The sequence below is a fragment of the Etheostoma cragini genome, chromosome 13 (genome assembly GCF_013103735.1).
Source record: "Etheostoma cragini isolate CJK2018 chromosome 13, CSU_Ecrag_1.0, whole genome shotgun sequence".
Lineage (NCBI taxonomy): Eukaryota > Metazoa > Chordata > Actinopteri > Perciformes > Percidae > Etheostoma > Etheostoma cragini.
The window spans coordinates 6,200,937-6,217,645 of NC_048419.1; the positions used below are offsets into that span (position 1 = coordinate 6,200,937).

Sequence of the window (16,709 nt, forward strand, 5' to 3'; positions counted from 1 at the left end):
ATATACACTGCCATTTTAAAATGTTCTTGTTAATCAGTTTGTCAGATCAGCATTAAGTCTCCCATCCTCTACCTAGCCCGCTCAGGCATGGTTTTCCTTTTTTTAATCTTTATCTTTTGAAGAAGGCAACAATTAGCCAATCAGGCAATTAGCCAATCAGAGACCGAGAAATGCGGATGGGGAAAAAGTCAATCAAACTACCGTAAACAACAGGCTGTGCTCTGTCAATGGATTTGAAAGTGTTCATTTCGCATACAGATTGGAACATATTCAAAAAAATGTCATACACACATATTGCTAGTGTGCCATTGATACTAGGCGTACCTAAGGTTGCTGACTCTTGATTAAGCTGATGTTAGTTTTTATGAGGTTAAATCATTCAATTATTCACAGTTTTACTTCTTGTTGCTTGCTATGCAAACGTGTTTATGTTCTGAAAAACTTAAAAACAGAGTTTGGGGAAATTATGTTGTATGTATTTGTTGCCAAAAGTTAGATGACAAGATTGAGACCACACTCATATATGTCCATTAAATGTGAAACAAAGGCCAGTTAGCTTAGCATAGCATAAATAAGTTGAGTACCTGCTTCATGCCAAGACACACATAACGCCTCGTAAAACAAAAAAAATATTTTCCTTCCTACTGAGCCAGGCTAGCTGTTTCCATCCTGCTTTCATAATTTATGCTAAGCTAAGGTAGCCAGATGCTGGACGTAGGTCCTAATTTATTAAGCATACAAGATATAAGAGTGGTATCACTCAGTTTGCTACAGTACTCTAAATCTCTCTGTCCAAATGACATCAGTGACAATTAGAACTAAACTTTGGCTTGTGAATGTTGGAAAACTGTTTGCTGTGATAAAGCTTCTGGCCTGAAAATGGCTACTGAATTGCTGAGAAGTTAATAAATTTTATCACAAACATACTGATCAACAACCATATCAACCCCTTGTACATAATGTTTTTGTTATCACACCTACCTATTTTTGACATATATATTCATTATCTATATGCACTTAAGTCCTCTGTACTCTGTTGTACTCTCTCCATTTAGTAATCACCAATTAACACCATTGTTCCATATTTGTGTTTTGTTACCAGTCCACAGCCCCTTTCCTGCACATTGGAGCCCTGGCAACAGTCACAGCAATCAGCTGGTTGGTAGCTGGATACGTGGTCCGCAGAGAGAGATCCAGTAAGTGTTGACTAGTATTACACTATATGATTTTATATCTTTGGGTAACAACTTAACCCCTTAACTTACCCTCTATTACACAGGCAAAGCTAAACATTTCTTGTCATAATGAGTAAACGAGCCTTAAAGCCCCTTACTCCTCCCTCTTAGATTTCCACATGATGGTGTTGGTGATCTACATTGTCATCCTTCTGGCTCTCTATTTGGCACCGCTCACATTCACCTGCCCCTGCATCATGGACCGCAACAGCCTCAGGCCGCGACCAGACATCATTGGTCGACGCGGAGCTCCTATGGTGAGTTGGTGCTTTGCCAGACCTCGCTGTCTGATCCAGCTAATTGTTTTGTGGGCAGAACAAGTTGCTGCAGAGGCCTGTCATCAGTGATGGGGACTACCTAGGTACATGGAAGTAGCACTGGAACAATTCCAAGTTTTGATGTACAATTAATAGTCTTAGAAACCATTGCAGTTAACAATATAAATGTATTTTTCAGTTAAATTAAGAAATGTATATAATTATTTATGCATTCTTTTTGAAAAAAATTAAAGATTTAAAGTTTTAAAATTAATTAAAAATGTACTATCATAAAACATTTTTTTCCCTCTTGTCATTAATGTTGCTATCAAAATAAATAGGGTCAAGTGCAAACAGCTAACAATTGGTATAATAATAAATAAAAATAAATTTAATTTCAAGAACTTTCTTAATTCCACAAGGGGGAAGTAGTTAGGTTAATGTTAGTGATTAATTGTGGCTTAAAAAAGTTTTGTAAAAAAAACAACTGACAAACAATAAATGAATAATTGTTAAAGGCCTACATGTAACGATGTTACGTGATTCATTTACAAAATAAAGGTAACTGTAATCGGTTACAGTTGGGAATCCGTTACTGGGAGAGAAAAAAAGTGTAGTTAAATTACAGATTTCATCGGTTGTTACATCCAAATATTTTCTGTAAAAAGCTTGGCTATATGTTAAATAATAATAATTTTGAGGCATTGCGTGTTTTGCTTCTTTATTTCACCACTTCCATTATTGTAAAGTTTGATACTTTTCTGATGATTTGATTGGTTCTCTTGTTTCAATTTGCAGCGCCTTAGCCATCATTAGAAATTTAGAAAAATGAGGAAATGAGATAAGTTATATTACTTTCATAAAGAAATTGAAATAGTTACACTAATATTACAAAACTATTAAATAGGATAACTTGTAATTGGTAACATATTATGTTTCCAAAGTAACCCCGCCCAACGCTGCCTGTCAGGTGTCACCTTTTTAATGGGTTTATAATCCTCCTGGTGGTTCACTTCATTTGTTTAATGTTTCTAAGTTCTTAGACTAAATGTGTGCATGAGTCTGCACTACAGTGTATTCCACTACAGTACATGAACGTACTGCTATCAGGCTCAGTGAGCATGAGATGCATCAACACACTGAACTGTCATTTCACAGCTGGGAAAGCAAATCTCGTTCCACATGACTAGCTATAAACAAATGTACAGTGATGTTCAGAGCCGTGATTCCCTATCTTCTACAGGCACACACAGTCCTGCACACACTCAATATACACACAACACCTGTGTTTTCACTTCCCTGCAATGTACCTCAGCTGTATGGAGGTCTTAAAATAAATCTCAGCTACACATCAACACAGGAATGATTCAGAGTTTAATGTTTTTAATACTAGTTTGCATGAAGTCCGTACTTCATATAACATGTACACACATCTATGGTGATGGACAGAGATTTTATAGACAAGGACACAATCACTGACTGGTCATCTGCAGCTATAAACAGATGATTGAATAAAGCTGAAATAGCATTGGAAAAAGTGTTCAAAGACCACGGAGTTGCAGAAATATGGGGATAAATTCATTGGACATCACAGCTCTTTTGTAAAGGTTGTCAAAAAATAAAAGCGGATAACACAACATCTTCAAACAACCTGTGTTCCTTAAGCTTTATTTTTACGAGTATCTTGAAGAAAATTAACCTAATTTTATTATTTCTGTCTGTCTACTATCAAAGTTTACATTGAGAGCAATATCATGAAATTTGGTGCTTAAATTTGTGTTTTAGAGGAAGCTTAACCTGACAGCCACTGCTACTCTGCTAAGCTAGCTAGCTAGCTAGGTTTTCTTCACCTTCATGATAAGACTAGACATGCTAAATAACAAATACACTAACCATGTTGTTGGTTTATCGACAATAACACAAAACAACTAGGGAAGCAAATATAGTTTTAGTTTTAGCAAAAGCTTGCCATAGCTAGCCATCTCCCCAGCTAGTGTTCACTTGGTAATGTTTTTTGTTATACTCTTTATTGATCCCCTCTGGGGAAATTACATTGTACACTATGTTGTTATTACAAACTACACACAGGCCTGAAATACACACACAAGCACAGGCCCTAAACATGCACTAAGGGAGAGATGTCAGAGTGAGTGGGCTGCCAGCTGTACTAGCGCCCTTAGCTGGTGAGGTGGGTTCGATGCCTTGCTCAAGAACACCTCGGCAGTGCCCAGGAGGTGAACTGTCATCTCTCCAGCCACAAGTCCACACTCCGTACTCTGGTCTGAACGGGGACATAAACCAGCGACCCTTGGCTCTCTACGAACTGAGCTACTGCCACCCTTTTTGTTTTATTAATGTTACAGCTCTCTTGCTTTAGACTAGTTGGCAGTTTGTCTTGGCCAATATTAGTTGGTTTCTCTCTATTTTGTAGTTACCACACATTTGACATGCTGTTTTTTAAGGAAATTATACTATACTATATTCTATATTATACTATACTATATTTTTATGGCTCAATACATTTAGATATTATTTTGTTAAAAGATGCCAAACATTCTTTTGACCAAATATATACACTACTGGTCAAAAGTTTGGGGTCACTCACAAATTTCCATTGGACTCCATTATAGACAGAATCCCAGCTGAGATCAGTTGCCTTGTTTTTTTTAACCAGGGCAGCAGTTTCCATTACATTATGTGCTTACATAATTGCAAAAGGGTTGTATAATGTTAGTTTTTTAAAATAATATCAGATTAGTAAACAAAATGTGCCTTGGAACATTGGATGAATGGTTGCTGATAATGGGAAATGTAGATATTGCATTAAAGATCAGCCACCCACCCAGATCGGCTGGTATCCTGTCTATAATGGAGAGAAATGGAAATTTGTAAGTGACCCCAAACTTTTGACCGGTAGTGTAGTTTCTGCATTTTGGAGGTGCAGTATTGTAGCTCATAGTTAATGTGGATTCTATCTTTAAAAAAGGTTTAAGCCTAAACCCTGAATAAATAATTTGTGTTAAAAGTTCTTTTGCCATAGATCCTTTTAAGAAATAAACCACATGTGGTAGTAGATATGCCTGCTATAGAACCACTATACCTTTTAGGCTTCACTTTTAATAATTTCCCACAAATGTATTTTTAATACATTTCTGTTGAAATGTTCTTTTATAATTCTACCACTTCCTGTGTTTGTGTGTTTTTTACACACAGTGACTAACTGTAGTCTCCTCTCTGCTCTAGCTGGCCCCAGAAAACACCATGGTGTCCTTTAACCGAGCCCTGCAGCATGGAGCCAGCTCTCTGGAGGCAGACGTCACCATCAGGTTATTAACCACACATTAATAACATTTTTAATCCTGAGTTATTTATATTGAATGACTTGAGTGTGCTTTGAAGTTCCAACTTTAGATCCCATACCTGAAATTGTTTGGTAGAAAGTTAAAGATTTCAATTTAATGAGAAAGGTGCAGCTACATATTGCCATGTGAGGTGATTATCTGCACATTGATGTTTTTGAACTGAGCTGCTGTTTTGATGTTAGATTAGAGGGCTGCACGACATGAGAAAAATATGCAATTGCAATTACTTTGACTGACAATGCAACATGATTTGTGATTATATTATAATATTAGTGGTGGATTTTTGCAAGGATCTGTTTTTTATTTAGCCTGTAGGATACTGTAGGATTTGCCACACCACAATACTTCATTCAGAATGCTTTGACACATACTTTGACTCAAACAAATATTACACTAGTCCATATTGCGATATTCATAAAATTAAGGATGATTGGGCAGGCTTGTTAACTTATTATTATATTTCCTTTTGCCAAAGTTTATATATTATATTGGACATCTTAAGTAGAGTACATCATTTTCGGCCTATTTCCTTTCTCCCAGTGTGGATGGTGTTCCTTTCCTTATGCGAGACCGCACGTTGAGAAGGACCACAGACGTCAGTAAGGTCTATCCAGCCAGACAGTTTGACGATGCCTCTTTCTTCAACTGGACAGAGATTCGCTCTCTAAATGCAGGCCGGTGGTTTTTGGAGGTACGGAAAGCCATTTCACCTTAACTCACCCTCACTCGTTCACTCAGATTACATCATAGCTATAAAATGTGTTCTCCCCTTCAGTGACCCCCACGTCATTCCCCATCTTCTGTTACAAAAAAAGTCCTTCAGGTATATAAAATCTCTGTTGTGAAGGACAAAATTGTCCTCCAGCGGTGAAATTGTATTTAGAGTATGATGCAATAAGGAAATTGATGGAAGGAATTTCTGTGACTACAAGATGTTAGGAAACCTACAGCTTTAACAGAAAAAATTGTTAAGAAGTGCAGTACAAATTCATTTGCTTTGCCAGTAATGAACACTGCAAACTTTTTAAAGGTCCCATGGCATGACGATGAGGAGGTTGTTTAACATTAATATGAGTTATCCAAGCATGCCTGTGGTCCCCTAGAGCCTGGAAAAGGCGATAGGTGTAAACCGAGCCCTGGGCATCCTGCTCTGCCTTTGAAAAAAATGAAAGCTCATGAGGTCATAAGGGGCAAGGTTACCCCCTCCCCCCTTTCTCTGCTTTGCCCGCCCAGAGAATTTGGCCAACCCATGAGAGAGAAACATCACAGCCTTTAAACAAGCAAAGTGGCGGTTGGTCAATGCCACACCCCAGGCCACACCTTGCCCCCCCCCCCCCCTCTCTCTCTCCTCCTCAAAAGCTACAGACTCAGAAATGGCACATACTAAGGAAAGCTTATTGTGGGACCGGCTCTAGTGGCTGTAATTCTGCACCAAGATAAAAAGGGACTTCAGATACAGTATTATGGCGGTTTTCCACTGCGTGGTATCTACTCCACTTGCCTCGACTCTACTCGCCTTTTATGGTTTTCCATTACGAAAAAAAGTTCCTGGGACCTGCTACCAGGTACGTTTTTGAGTACTACCTCAGTTTAGGTTCCAAGCGAGCTGAGGCAATACCAAAATGTGACGTTGAAACCTGCCAACTACTGGTTGGTCGGATCACTGCGGAGTGCGGAGTGTGTGTCCAGAACAAACGGGACATTTTTTCTCACTTTGAGAAAAGTTTCCAATATTGTACGCTTTTACTTTAAAGAAACAAGAAAACATATCAAAGAAAAGTTTTTATTTAGCTTTTCAAGTAGCGCATCAAACCGTCCCGTACATCCCAGTCTTCTTCCTCTGCACCCTGTGACAGTGTCACCACCGGCTTTGCTGGCCCAGATGCGTCTCAGTCGTTGTCATTAGCCTCTCCATGACTCTCATAAAGATTAAACAAAGCACAGCAGGTCAGAACCAGAGATTTCACCAGTCGGACATCGAACGCCCACTAGACGGTCTGCTGCGGCGATTTTGCAAAGCGTTAATGCTCTGAAACACAAACGTACAGAGCATACATATTTTGGTGTGTAATCATAGTTTCTAAAGTTCATGTACTTTCTATAGCGTATAGTAAATACCAACCGGGGCCCCTAACACATGCAAAAGACATGTCGACGTCTGAACACCGTAGGAATTCCCAAACTCCTGTTTTTTATAGCGGTGATTTTGTTGCTTCCTTCAGCTTCTTTTGAATTAAAACATATCTTCTGGCGAAGGCAAGTAGCTGACGGGCTGTTGTGAGTCGCGTTGAAAATTGAATCATCACGCGTAGCTATGGTGACCAGCCACGCTGGGACGTTACTCAATCTGGAAAACGGACGCAGAATGCGGCGAGTCAAGTAGAGGCGAGTCAAGGCGAGTCGAGTCGAGCTGTTACCACTAGTGGAAAAATGCCATTAGGGGACCACTAAGGTCTATATAAAAGAGACTTCAGATACAGTATCAGGGGACCACTAAGGTCTATATAAAAGAGACCTCAGATACAGTATCAGGGGACCACTAAGGTCTATATAAAGGAATCTTCAGATACAGTGTTAGGGGATCAATAAGGTCTATATAAAATTTCAATTTTATTTATAGTATTATTCATAACAAGAGTTATCTCGAAACATTTTACAGATAGAGTAGGTCTAGACCACACTCCATAATTTACAAGGACCCAACAGGTGCAGTAATTCCCTGGGGTTAGAATCTCTCTAAAAGAGACTTCAGATACAGTATTAGAGGACCACTTAAGTCTATATAAATGAAACTTCAGACAAAGTATTAGGGGACCACTAAGGTCTGTATAAAAGAGACTTCAGATACAGTACTAGGGGACCACTAAGGTCTATATAAAAGAGACTTCAGATACAGTATTACAAGATCACTAAGGTCTATACAAAACCATCCAAAGAGCCATGTCATAGGATCTTTAAGATGGCCTATTATTGCAGTGAAACAGTGCTGATTGTGAGGCTGAGTCAGTGTTTGTAAAGGAGATAAGAGTGCACATGACGTGATTTGTTTTTTTTCAGTAGATAGTGCTGCACAGAAAGATATAAAATGTTCTAATATCTAAAATATAACCCATTGCACAAATTAGGTAAGCATATACTTGATTTAGAATATGCTATACAGATCACTATCTCCTATACAGAAGGACAGAGTGTATGTTACGTCTCTGTCTGTCTCTCTGCTGCCAGAGTGACCCCTACTGGACAGTAGAAACCCTGACAGCGAGGGACCGGAGCAGAATAGGCAACCAGACGGTCTGCAGTCTGGTGGAAATGCTGCGTCTGGCAGCCAGGGCCAACAGCTCGGCACTGCTTGACATCCGCAAACCTCCACCTGAGCACCCGCGCTACCGGAGCTGGTTCATGGACACGCTGTGGGCCGTGCAGAAAGCAGGGATTTCCCAGAAGAGGGTGAGGACTGTAGGTCTCCTCCATAATCCTTTAATTACTTAAATGTGCTGCTTGTAGTACTGTAACCCCAGTAAATCATGACTACATCAACAATTGTCACTAAAACAATTTGACAATGTAATGTAATATTTTTCTGTTTCAGTACCACTACATCATATAACTTTCTAGCAAAACAGAACAAAAGCAGAATATTTAATTACTTCTTTACAAATGATGTAAATGTCAGACTGACTGACAGACATCAACTTAGAGAACAATGGCATATCGTTAAAGAATCGAATTTGGACAAAAGCATTTTTTCCCAGCCCTGTTTTTGCTGTAATGAAAACCATATTCTACAAGTAGCACATTTTGACCACACAAGTATCACATCTCTGGATATGAAGCACACACTGTAGTCTGTCTGACGAGGGTCTTTCCATGTCACATGTGTTTGTGCCAGGTGACGTGGACCCCCGACACGGACAGGGGGAGGGTGCGAGGACTTCAGCAGACCGCAAACGAGAAGCTGTCGGTGGAAGAGATCAGGCAGAGGGGAATCACAAGCCTGACCCTCCACTATAGCAAGGCCAGCCACAAAGACATACAGTAAGAGCAAGCATCTACTGCTAAGCAACACAGGAAAGCCTTCTTTGTTTGTTGCTTCAAGCACAATCTGAAAAGAAGAACAAGTGGTGTTATTTTGACTTATTTCTGAAAATAATGTGATATTTAATATTTACTTTTTAGAAAATTTAAATCTAAATTTACTACCACTCTGCCATATATCTGGACTGATGTCAAATGTCGTCCATGTTGCCGTTGTAGTAATGTGTTGTTTTGGCTGCTGCCCATTGTCCTGGGCTGGAGCTGGCTAAGTGGATGTGGAAAAGGTAAGGAGGCAAACAGGTATGGGAGTCATTCCAACCCAAATCTTTTCCTAAGGAGAAGAGATGTGATATGGAAAGGAAGCTCCACTGATTTAGACATTAAGGTCTGTTTGCAGGTGTTGGGGAGTACTCCTGCGTATGTGGGATACAGCAACTGTTATAAAGCCACTAGTGTCTCCAGAGGGAGCTCGGGGAAATCACATAAATGTCCTCAAGTGGTGACACCTGGGTCAGTGTTGGAGGAATAAAAAGGAAAAGTGGAGTAATAAGGAAATTAGTTTACCAGTCTTCATCTCTGATTGAGGCTCATAACTCGAGGCTACATTAGCCGGTACTCACATCACACACACGGATCTCCAACTGAACTGGTGGCGGCAAGGTGGAGGCTGGGGGTGTGGCCTTGACCAACTGCCACTTTGCTCGTTTGACAGCCACAATGTCCCTCCTTCATGGGTGGGTCAAATTCTCTGGGCGGGCCAAGCAGAGAAAGGGGAGGTAACATTGCCCCTTATGACCTCATAAGGAGCAAGATTCCAGATCAGACACTCTGAGCTTTCTTTTTCTCAAAGGCAGAGCAGGTTACCCAGGGCTCGGTTTACACCTATCACCATTTCTAGCCACGAGGGGGCCATAGGCAGGCTGGGGGAACTCATATTAATGTTAAAAAAACTTTTGAAAAAATGTTTGAAAAAATGTTCATGCCAAAGGACTTTCAAAGACATACCGTCCCTTCATCAGGGACACAAAGCATTTGAAGAGAAATACTTTTCACTGTGCATTTCTGGTGCACAAAAAATTTTCAGGGGATAATATTTTCTGTGCTGCGAGTAAAAGGATTCGAGCAGTGAAAGGGAGAAGAGCTTTTTTCTCAGTGTTGAAATGCATCTTTTCTTTCTCCAGGGAGTATCTGGCCAACAATGTGAGTGTGACTGTCTACCCAGTGAATGATCCCTGGCTCCTCTCCATTCTGTGGTGTAGCGGGGTTCCTTCTGTGTCCTCTGATGCCCCCCAAGTCCTCCGAAAGGTGCCTTACCCCATCTGGCTCATGGTAAACAGCTCTCCTCTCTCTGTCTCTCATCTGACACCACACACACACACACAAACACACACACACACGGAAAGACAGGGTCACACAGCGAGACGAGAGGACAGCAGGAGAGAGGACAGAGACTGACGAGGGCCCAGCAAGACTCGGGGGCAAGGACGCAGAGAAATGTTAGGGAGCGCAGCAGCAGACTGGAGCTCAGCATGGCGTTGGAGAACAACAGGACCCTGGGAAAGAGCTGGAGAGAGGTTGAGAAAAGGGCAAGGATCCGAACTAAAAAAGCAGCTGCCTTGTCGGCCTCAGCCCCAGTCTGCCTTGTGTTGGCTTTGTGCATGTAAATGGGGACATCCGGTGGCGTTGACTGGAAACTTCTTTTCCTTTCTTTTTTCCTTCTCTTGCAGAGTCAGAGCGCTTACAACTTCATCTGGATCACTTCAGACCTGGTCTCCCTCGCCGTAGTCATAGGGATCTTCTGTTTTCAGAAGTAAGTACAGTTTGGACAGTCAACATGTTGAAAGTAACATCCAACTACAGCACACAGCCTTCCCACATAAGCATCAAAAAACCATATCGAACAGAAATGAATGGAACTCTTAATTTTATTTATCATTGCATTTTAGCACTTTCATTCACTTTCAAAGTATAATTTATAGTACTTCATTTGTGATATATTCTATCATTTACTAACCAGAGTGTCGGGACCATAGACTGTAAAAAAAGAAATTATAAGACAATATATCCCGGGTACAGGCGCGACCATCCTGTAATCTTGGAGCCACTTTCTGTGCTGGAAGGATTCAATGCTCAATTCTGATAAATTAATAATTGATTTTTAAAAAAGTGTTGATTTTTATTTAAAAGTTACTGTCTCCAGACATTTACAAATCAGAAAACAGAGTGATTAAAAGAGGATGGGATGACTGTATATGTAAATGGATAATTTAAAAGAAGGTGACTTTAACAAGCATGTGTAAGACTTAGGCATGGAATGACTACAAAATAAAAACCTCAGTAGACAAAAAATGTCATTAAAACTTGTGTTCGACAAATACTGTACATGTCTAAATCTAACATACTTTTTTAAATCACATACGGAAGTGTACACCATAAAATGTACATGTAGTACTGTAGTACTACAGCAAAAGTACTGTACATGTTCATGGAGGTTGTGCGGTTTATGAGCTTTACTGCAGCCAGCCACCAGGGGGCAGGCCAGATGCATTGGCTTCACTTCATTGTTCAATGCAAATTTCTCCTTAGGGAGACCAATAAAAGTACTTTGACTTAAACAGTCCATGCGTCAACCCCTGGACGGGAACCCCTGAAGGGATCACAAGATGATTAAAGGAAGAAAAGATAACAAATATACACTGTATATTTCAGCTACACATTAAGTTGTGTTTTAATTGTTCAATTTTTTTCTTGTGAATTCCTGGATAGTTTTATTTTTTCTGGACTGTGAAAATGATTCAAACAAAGCAAAGACAGAATATTGTGTATTGATTGATTTAGTCACAGTCGTTAGACATGTGCAACCCGCAAGTACACCTTGCTTTGTTTTTCGGGGTCACAAGCCCAAAATGAACTAGTGATTTAGTTCATGGAGCCATATAGGGTCAGTTCACCTGAATTACAGAAAAATGAAACAAACAAACATGTTTTTTTACTTTCCTCTAGTGGCTCAAATTACACACAATACAATATTTGTGATGTGATATTTATTCGTAATGCATTTCGCACAGTATTGAAACATTACATTTGCGATTTACATCAACGTGTCTTTCTAGAAACAATGTCACTTTTGTTCTGATGAATTTACTGGACTCACAGTCCACACTTTCATTCAGCATTGAGTATCTCCAAACCTGCACAAATGTTTTATTGTTTTATTATTTTTGGGTGAAGTGACCTTTTTTAAAAATCTGGATATCTCTCTATGCCTCTGTATCAGTGACAGCCAAAGCTGGAGGCGTTTTATTTTCGGGAGGGCCCTTCCTATTGTCATGATCGGGATATCTAGAGCTGTAACAATGGCAAATTTTGCCATACAATTAATGGTCTCCAAAATAATTGCGATTAACTAAATAAATATCTCTTTCAGTCAATTTAAAAAATATATGAATTGAATGTATTACATTTTCAATGTATTAAAGTTTTGAATTAATCCCAGGATACATCCTTTGGTTTTATAACAGTAATGTAACAAATAGAATCTTTATTTTCATAATGTCTTTCTTTCTAACTGCATCTACCCTTATCATTTTTGTTGCTATGAACGGGTATAGGGTCAAGTGCAAACAACCAACAATTTAAATAATAAAGAAATACACAGTCTGACCAATATCCACTTATATAATTGCATTTTGGCATTTCTAAACTAAATCAACGGTTACAGTCATACGCCTTAAAGTGCCCATAATACGAAAAAAAATCACTTTTTCTGGGATTTGGGGTGTTAGTGTCTCTGGTGCTTCCACATGCACACAAACTCCAAAACTATCCATGCTAGCGTTAGCATGCTAGCTCGTGCTTAATGGCAAACACTGCTACAACACACACTAGTTGTGTTACCACAATCTCCAAAAGAACTACATGTCCCCGTTCTGCAGGTATTCCACAAGTGCCCCTCGTGTAGAAGAAGTCTCCCAGCTAATCCTGCCTTGTACTGACCAAAGTTAGAGAAAAAGTTATCTAGCTGATGTGATCTTACCTAGCTACTGAGCATGTGCATCTCCCAACAAAGATAGTATAGAAGTAAGATGTCTCACTCTATAGCTGTAAGACCTAACACACAGGGTAAAAACAGGATCTGCAGCAATGTACAGTACAAAAAAATGACGGTGTTGTTTCAAAATGAAACCATGTAAACCCATTCTGGTACAACCTCAAAATAGAATTATGAACCTGAAAATGAGCATAATATGGGCGCTTTAAGACCATAGCTAATATCAGCAATTAATTGCAGTTAAACAGCGTGATTATGTAAAAAAAAAAAAAGACAATTAGACAGTTATGTAATAGTTGTTACAGGCCTAGCAACATCTCAGGAACGCCTGAGATGACATTCTCTTGGTTAAAGGTTAAAGGTCAAAGGTCAAAGGTGACCTTGCTAACCCTTCTTGTTCAATATAATTTAACATTTGATCTGATTTAGTGAACACAGTGAGGCAACATACATTATAACATTAATTTTGTACATTTATAAGTGTTAACACCAGCCTCTGAATCTGATTGGACATTAGCGGAGCTTTGGTGTCATCTCCACTGACTGTACTCTTTCTTATCTATTTCTTTTGTCTTTTGTCTTCTGACTTGTTTCCATGTTTCTCCTCCATGCTATGACCTGCCTTTGTCCTCTCTGTCCTCTCTGTTTCTTTTGACATTTGCTCTTTGTTCTGTGGTCTGCCTGATCTGCATGCAACCTTCCTCCGCTGCCCCCTGGCATCTGTCAGCTATCATGTAATCAGGTAACTGCTGCGACTGCCCTGGCCTACTTGTGCGTCCTTCTTGTGCATTATCTGCCCAAAACCCAGGGGCTGATTCCTTCCTTTTTTTCCCTTTTACTTCTATGTCAGTGCACATTTCATTCCATCCATGTATAACTTCATGTGTTTCCGTATCTTGAAGGCCGAGTCTGGCACAGTTATTATTCAGTTGTAGGATTTAATTAAAGTCATTGCCCCCATGTGCTTGTTAAAGTTTGGATCTGTGTGTACTGTTACAGATGGAGGATGAGCGGGATGCAGAACTATAACCCAGAACAGATCATGCTGAGCGCTGTGACGCGTCGGTCCAGTCGAGACGTCAACATCATGAAGGAGAAGCTCATATTCTCAGGTGCAGCTTAGACTACATTCACACCTGGAAATAAATGGTTCAGGTTGGAACCGGAACGAACAAATGAGCATAACACCCAGGTGGAAATACAGTGATTAGACTTTGAGGTTTATAAAGAGAGATTTTGATGATTTGAATCCAGCTCCTTGTCATGGTAGTCTGTGCAGATTAGCGTTGTGTGGCTTTCCACTGTGGCCATAGAGAAGAATTTGAAGTGTATGACATGCTGGATTCTGCTACAACATTGCTATTATTCATCATGAGCCCCCTTTTTTAAATTTTGTATTACTTTATACTTTGTTTTTTCCTTTTTTCTGATCATCTCTCCCACACAAAGCTGCATAAATATAATATATAATTCATAATATCCTTTATGTATACGCTTTAGAACTACATTTCTTTCAGTGTGTTCTGATAAAGTTCCACACTGCAGTCATAATTGACACGTGGGCACTGTTGTCAGTTACCAGACATACATCCCTTATATAGGCACTTATTGCAGTGACTTTAGCACCAGGCTCCAACAAGGAAGTGCATGCAAGTTTTATAATGCTACCACTTGGGGGTGCCAAAATTTGACATTTTGAAATTATTCACATGGGAGCTTTTACTGTACTTACATGCACCTCTTTAAAGAAAACAGGTGGTACATTATATAAATAACAGCTGTTAATGTAATCCAACTAACTCCTCTCCAGCTATGTCAAGTACATTATATCAACATATTAAAATGTGTTAAATGTGTTCATTGAAGAGGCTACAGCATCATCCATAATGTTTTTTTTCAGACCTCGACAACGGCCTCAGCAGTACAGAGGAGCTGTCTCTGTATCCTGAGAACGGTTATGCCAGATACTCTGATGGAGGCGTCGCTGACTGAGCAGCCAAACTGACTGCCGCAGCTGTCGGATCTCGGATGTTAGTTTGATTTCAAAGACTTTACTGACGTTGTTCCAGGGTAACTGATCTATTCAACTTAACCCAGAAGTTATGACAGCATAGATACCAAATCTCGTCTAAAGTATTTGGCATCTTGGTCCGTCAGATTTTAAGATAACACATTAGTCACATGCTGATATGCAAATTTTATGTATTAAATTTATGTATGTACTATCCATTTGTAAGTATTTTTAACTGTATAAGACAGTCTTAGCCACATTCCCTTAAAAATAGTTCAACATTTACCTTCAAAGTTGCCATTAAAAGTAATTTTCTCGCTTTCAGTGTTATAAATTGGTGTTGAAAAGTGTCATTCCTCAATGGGAACACATGGCTGATGTGTCTATGTTGTCATCACCTAACGGGTGAGCTGACAAAGGAGCAAACGTCTCATGATGAGTCCAATGCCACTGAACTTAAACCGTTGACCAGGTAAAACCAAAATGTGTGTTTCTCCAAACACGTGTTTGAATCATAAAAAATTTAAATCATCATCATATGACATTTTCTCATAGAAACACGACTTCTACTCATTCAACATTATTACCAGCTAAATGTGGTGATGTGTGTGGTGGTAGGGCCAAAAGTCCGTTTGACAACCATGAGAAATAAAACTCTGTTCAGTGTGTTTGCGTGAGTGACCTTCTCAAAAGTTATATTTGAGGCGATAAAGGCTGTAATCTTGTATTTTTTTATGTTATGTACTTCATTGTTGTTTTCTAACATAGGAAACAGTCTGTGTAGTGTACTGTATTATAAACTAATGTACTGTAAATATGAGTTGTTTTTAAATTTTTTCAATGGTTTGGACATATCAATTGTATATTTTTATGTTTTCATTTATTACCAACACGACTGATGTCCTCTTGTAAGTGCGAAAGAATGATTAGATTAGGGCCTACGTGAAAACTTCTTTTCTTTCATTTTTCATGGGGTGAGGGGGTTTTGAGAGTATATTGTGATCAACGTTGTAATCTTTTTTCGCCTCTTTTCTGTCATGCCATGATTGATTTACTATATAGTCATATTAGTTATTACGACTTTCACATGGCTGCCTTTTTTATTAAAAAAATGGACTGGTAGAATAGTCTAGGATATTCTTTGTCTTTTAGTTTAATAGTAGGGGTGCAAATTTCAAGTTAGAACTTTTACACTTTTAGCAGCAGACATGTTCAATAAAAGTGATCTTTTGTCTTTGAGAAATGTGCAGTTTGTCTTTTGTTGAAGATTTGTAACAGTTACATCCAAATGTAGATACTCAAAATGGAAATAAAAATCTTGGATTCTCTTACAATAGGTCAAAAGACTAAGCTACTTTTGTCCAGACGGAAATATCTCAACAACTACTGGCTGGATTTAAATTTTGAACAAAGACTTATGGTCTCTAGAGGGTGAATTCTAATGACGATGGTGAATCTCTATCCTTTCCTCACAGCCGATAATGTAAGAAGGGCAGTAAAAAAGGCAAAAAGGTCCTACGGCAAGATGGTGAAACTGCAATTCCTGAAGGACAGCCCCAGATGCATGTGGCAAGGTCTGAGAGCTATGACAGATCACAAGCCGACCTCTGCTATGTTTCAAGTGCTGATGCATCTATAGCAAGTAAGCTAAACACGGGGCGACCTCTAACTCACCCAGTAAGATACCTACTAATGTAGGCAAAGGCCTGCAGCTGCCCGGGTTCAACTCTGACCTGCGGCTACGTGTCATCCTACATC

The 16,709-nt window shown here is 39.4% G+C and overlaps 1 protein-coding gene and 1 long non-coding RNA gene across 7 annotated transcripts in view; both read left to right on the forward strand.

Annotated features, from left to right (window-relative positions):
- Positions 1 to 16,190, forward strand: part of gdpd5a (glycerophosphodiester phosphodiesterase domain containing 5a) — a 38,948-nt gene extending 22,758 nt beyond the window's left edge. For 2 of the 6 annotated variants that reach the window (XM_034889283.1, XM_034889281.1), the window contains exons 7-17: positions 1,103 to 1,196; positions 1,347 to 1,492; positions 4,736 to 4,818; positions 5,395 to 5,545; positions 8,080 to 8,310; positions 8,744 to 8,889; positions 10,071 to 10,218; positions 10,617 to 10,699; positions 13,668 to 13,682; positions 13,940 to 14,052; positions 14,841 to 15,093. In XM_034889283.1, coding sequence (XP_034745174.1) covers positions 1,103 to 1,196; positions 1,347 to 1,492; positions 4,736 to 4,818; positions 5,395 to 5,545; positions 8,080 to 8,310; positions 8,744 to 8,889; positions 10,071 to 10,218; positions 10,617 to 10,699; positions 13,668 to 13,682; positions 13,940 to 14,052; positions 14,841 to 14,932 — 1,302 coding nt within the window. In that variant the 3' untranslated portion in view covers positions 14,933 to 15,093. Of the gene's footprint in view, positions 1 to 1,102; positions 1,197 to 1,346; positions 1,493 to 4,735; positions 4,819 to 5,394; positions 5,546 to 8,079; positions 8,311 to 8,743; positions 8,890 to 10,070; positions 10,219 to 10,616; positions 10,700 to 13,667; positions 13,683 to 13,939; positions 14,053 to 14,840 lie in introns of all 6 variants that reach the window. The other 4 variants (XM_034889282.1, XM_034889284.1, XM_034889285.1 and 1 more) reach the window with 4 other exon arrangements.
- LOC117955113 lies at positions 12,437 to 13,222 on the forward strand. The gene is made up of 2 exons (XR_004658964.1): positions 12,437 to 12,624; positions 13,151 to 13,222. It is a non-coding gene; the product is annotated as an uncharacterized LOC117955113 (long non-coding RNA).
- Positions 16,191 to 16,709: the final 519 nt, after the last annotated feature.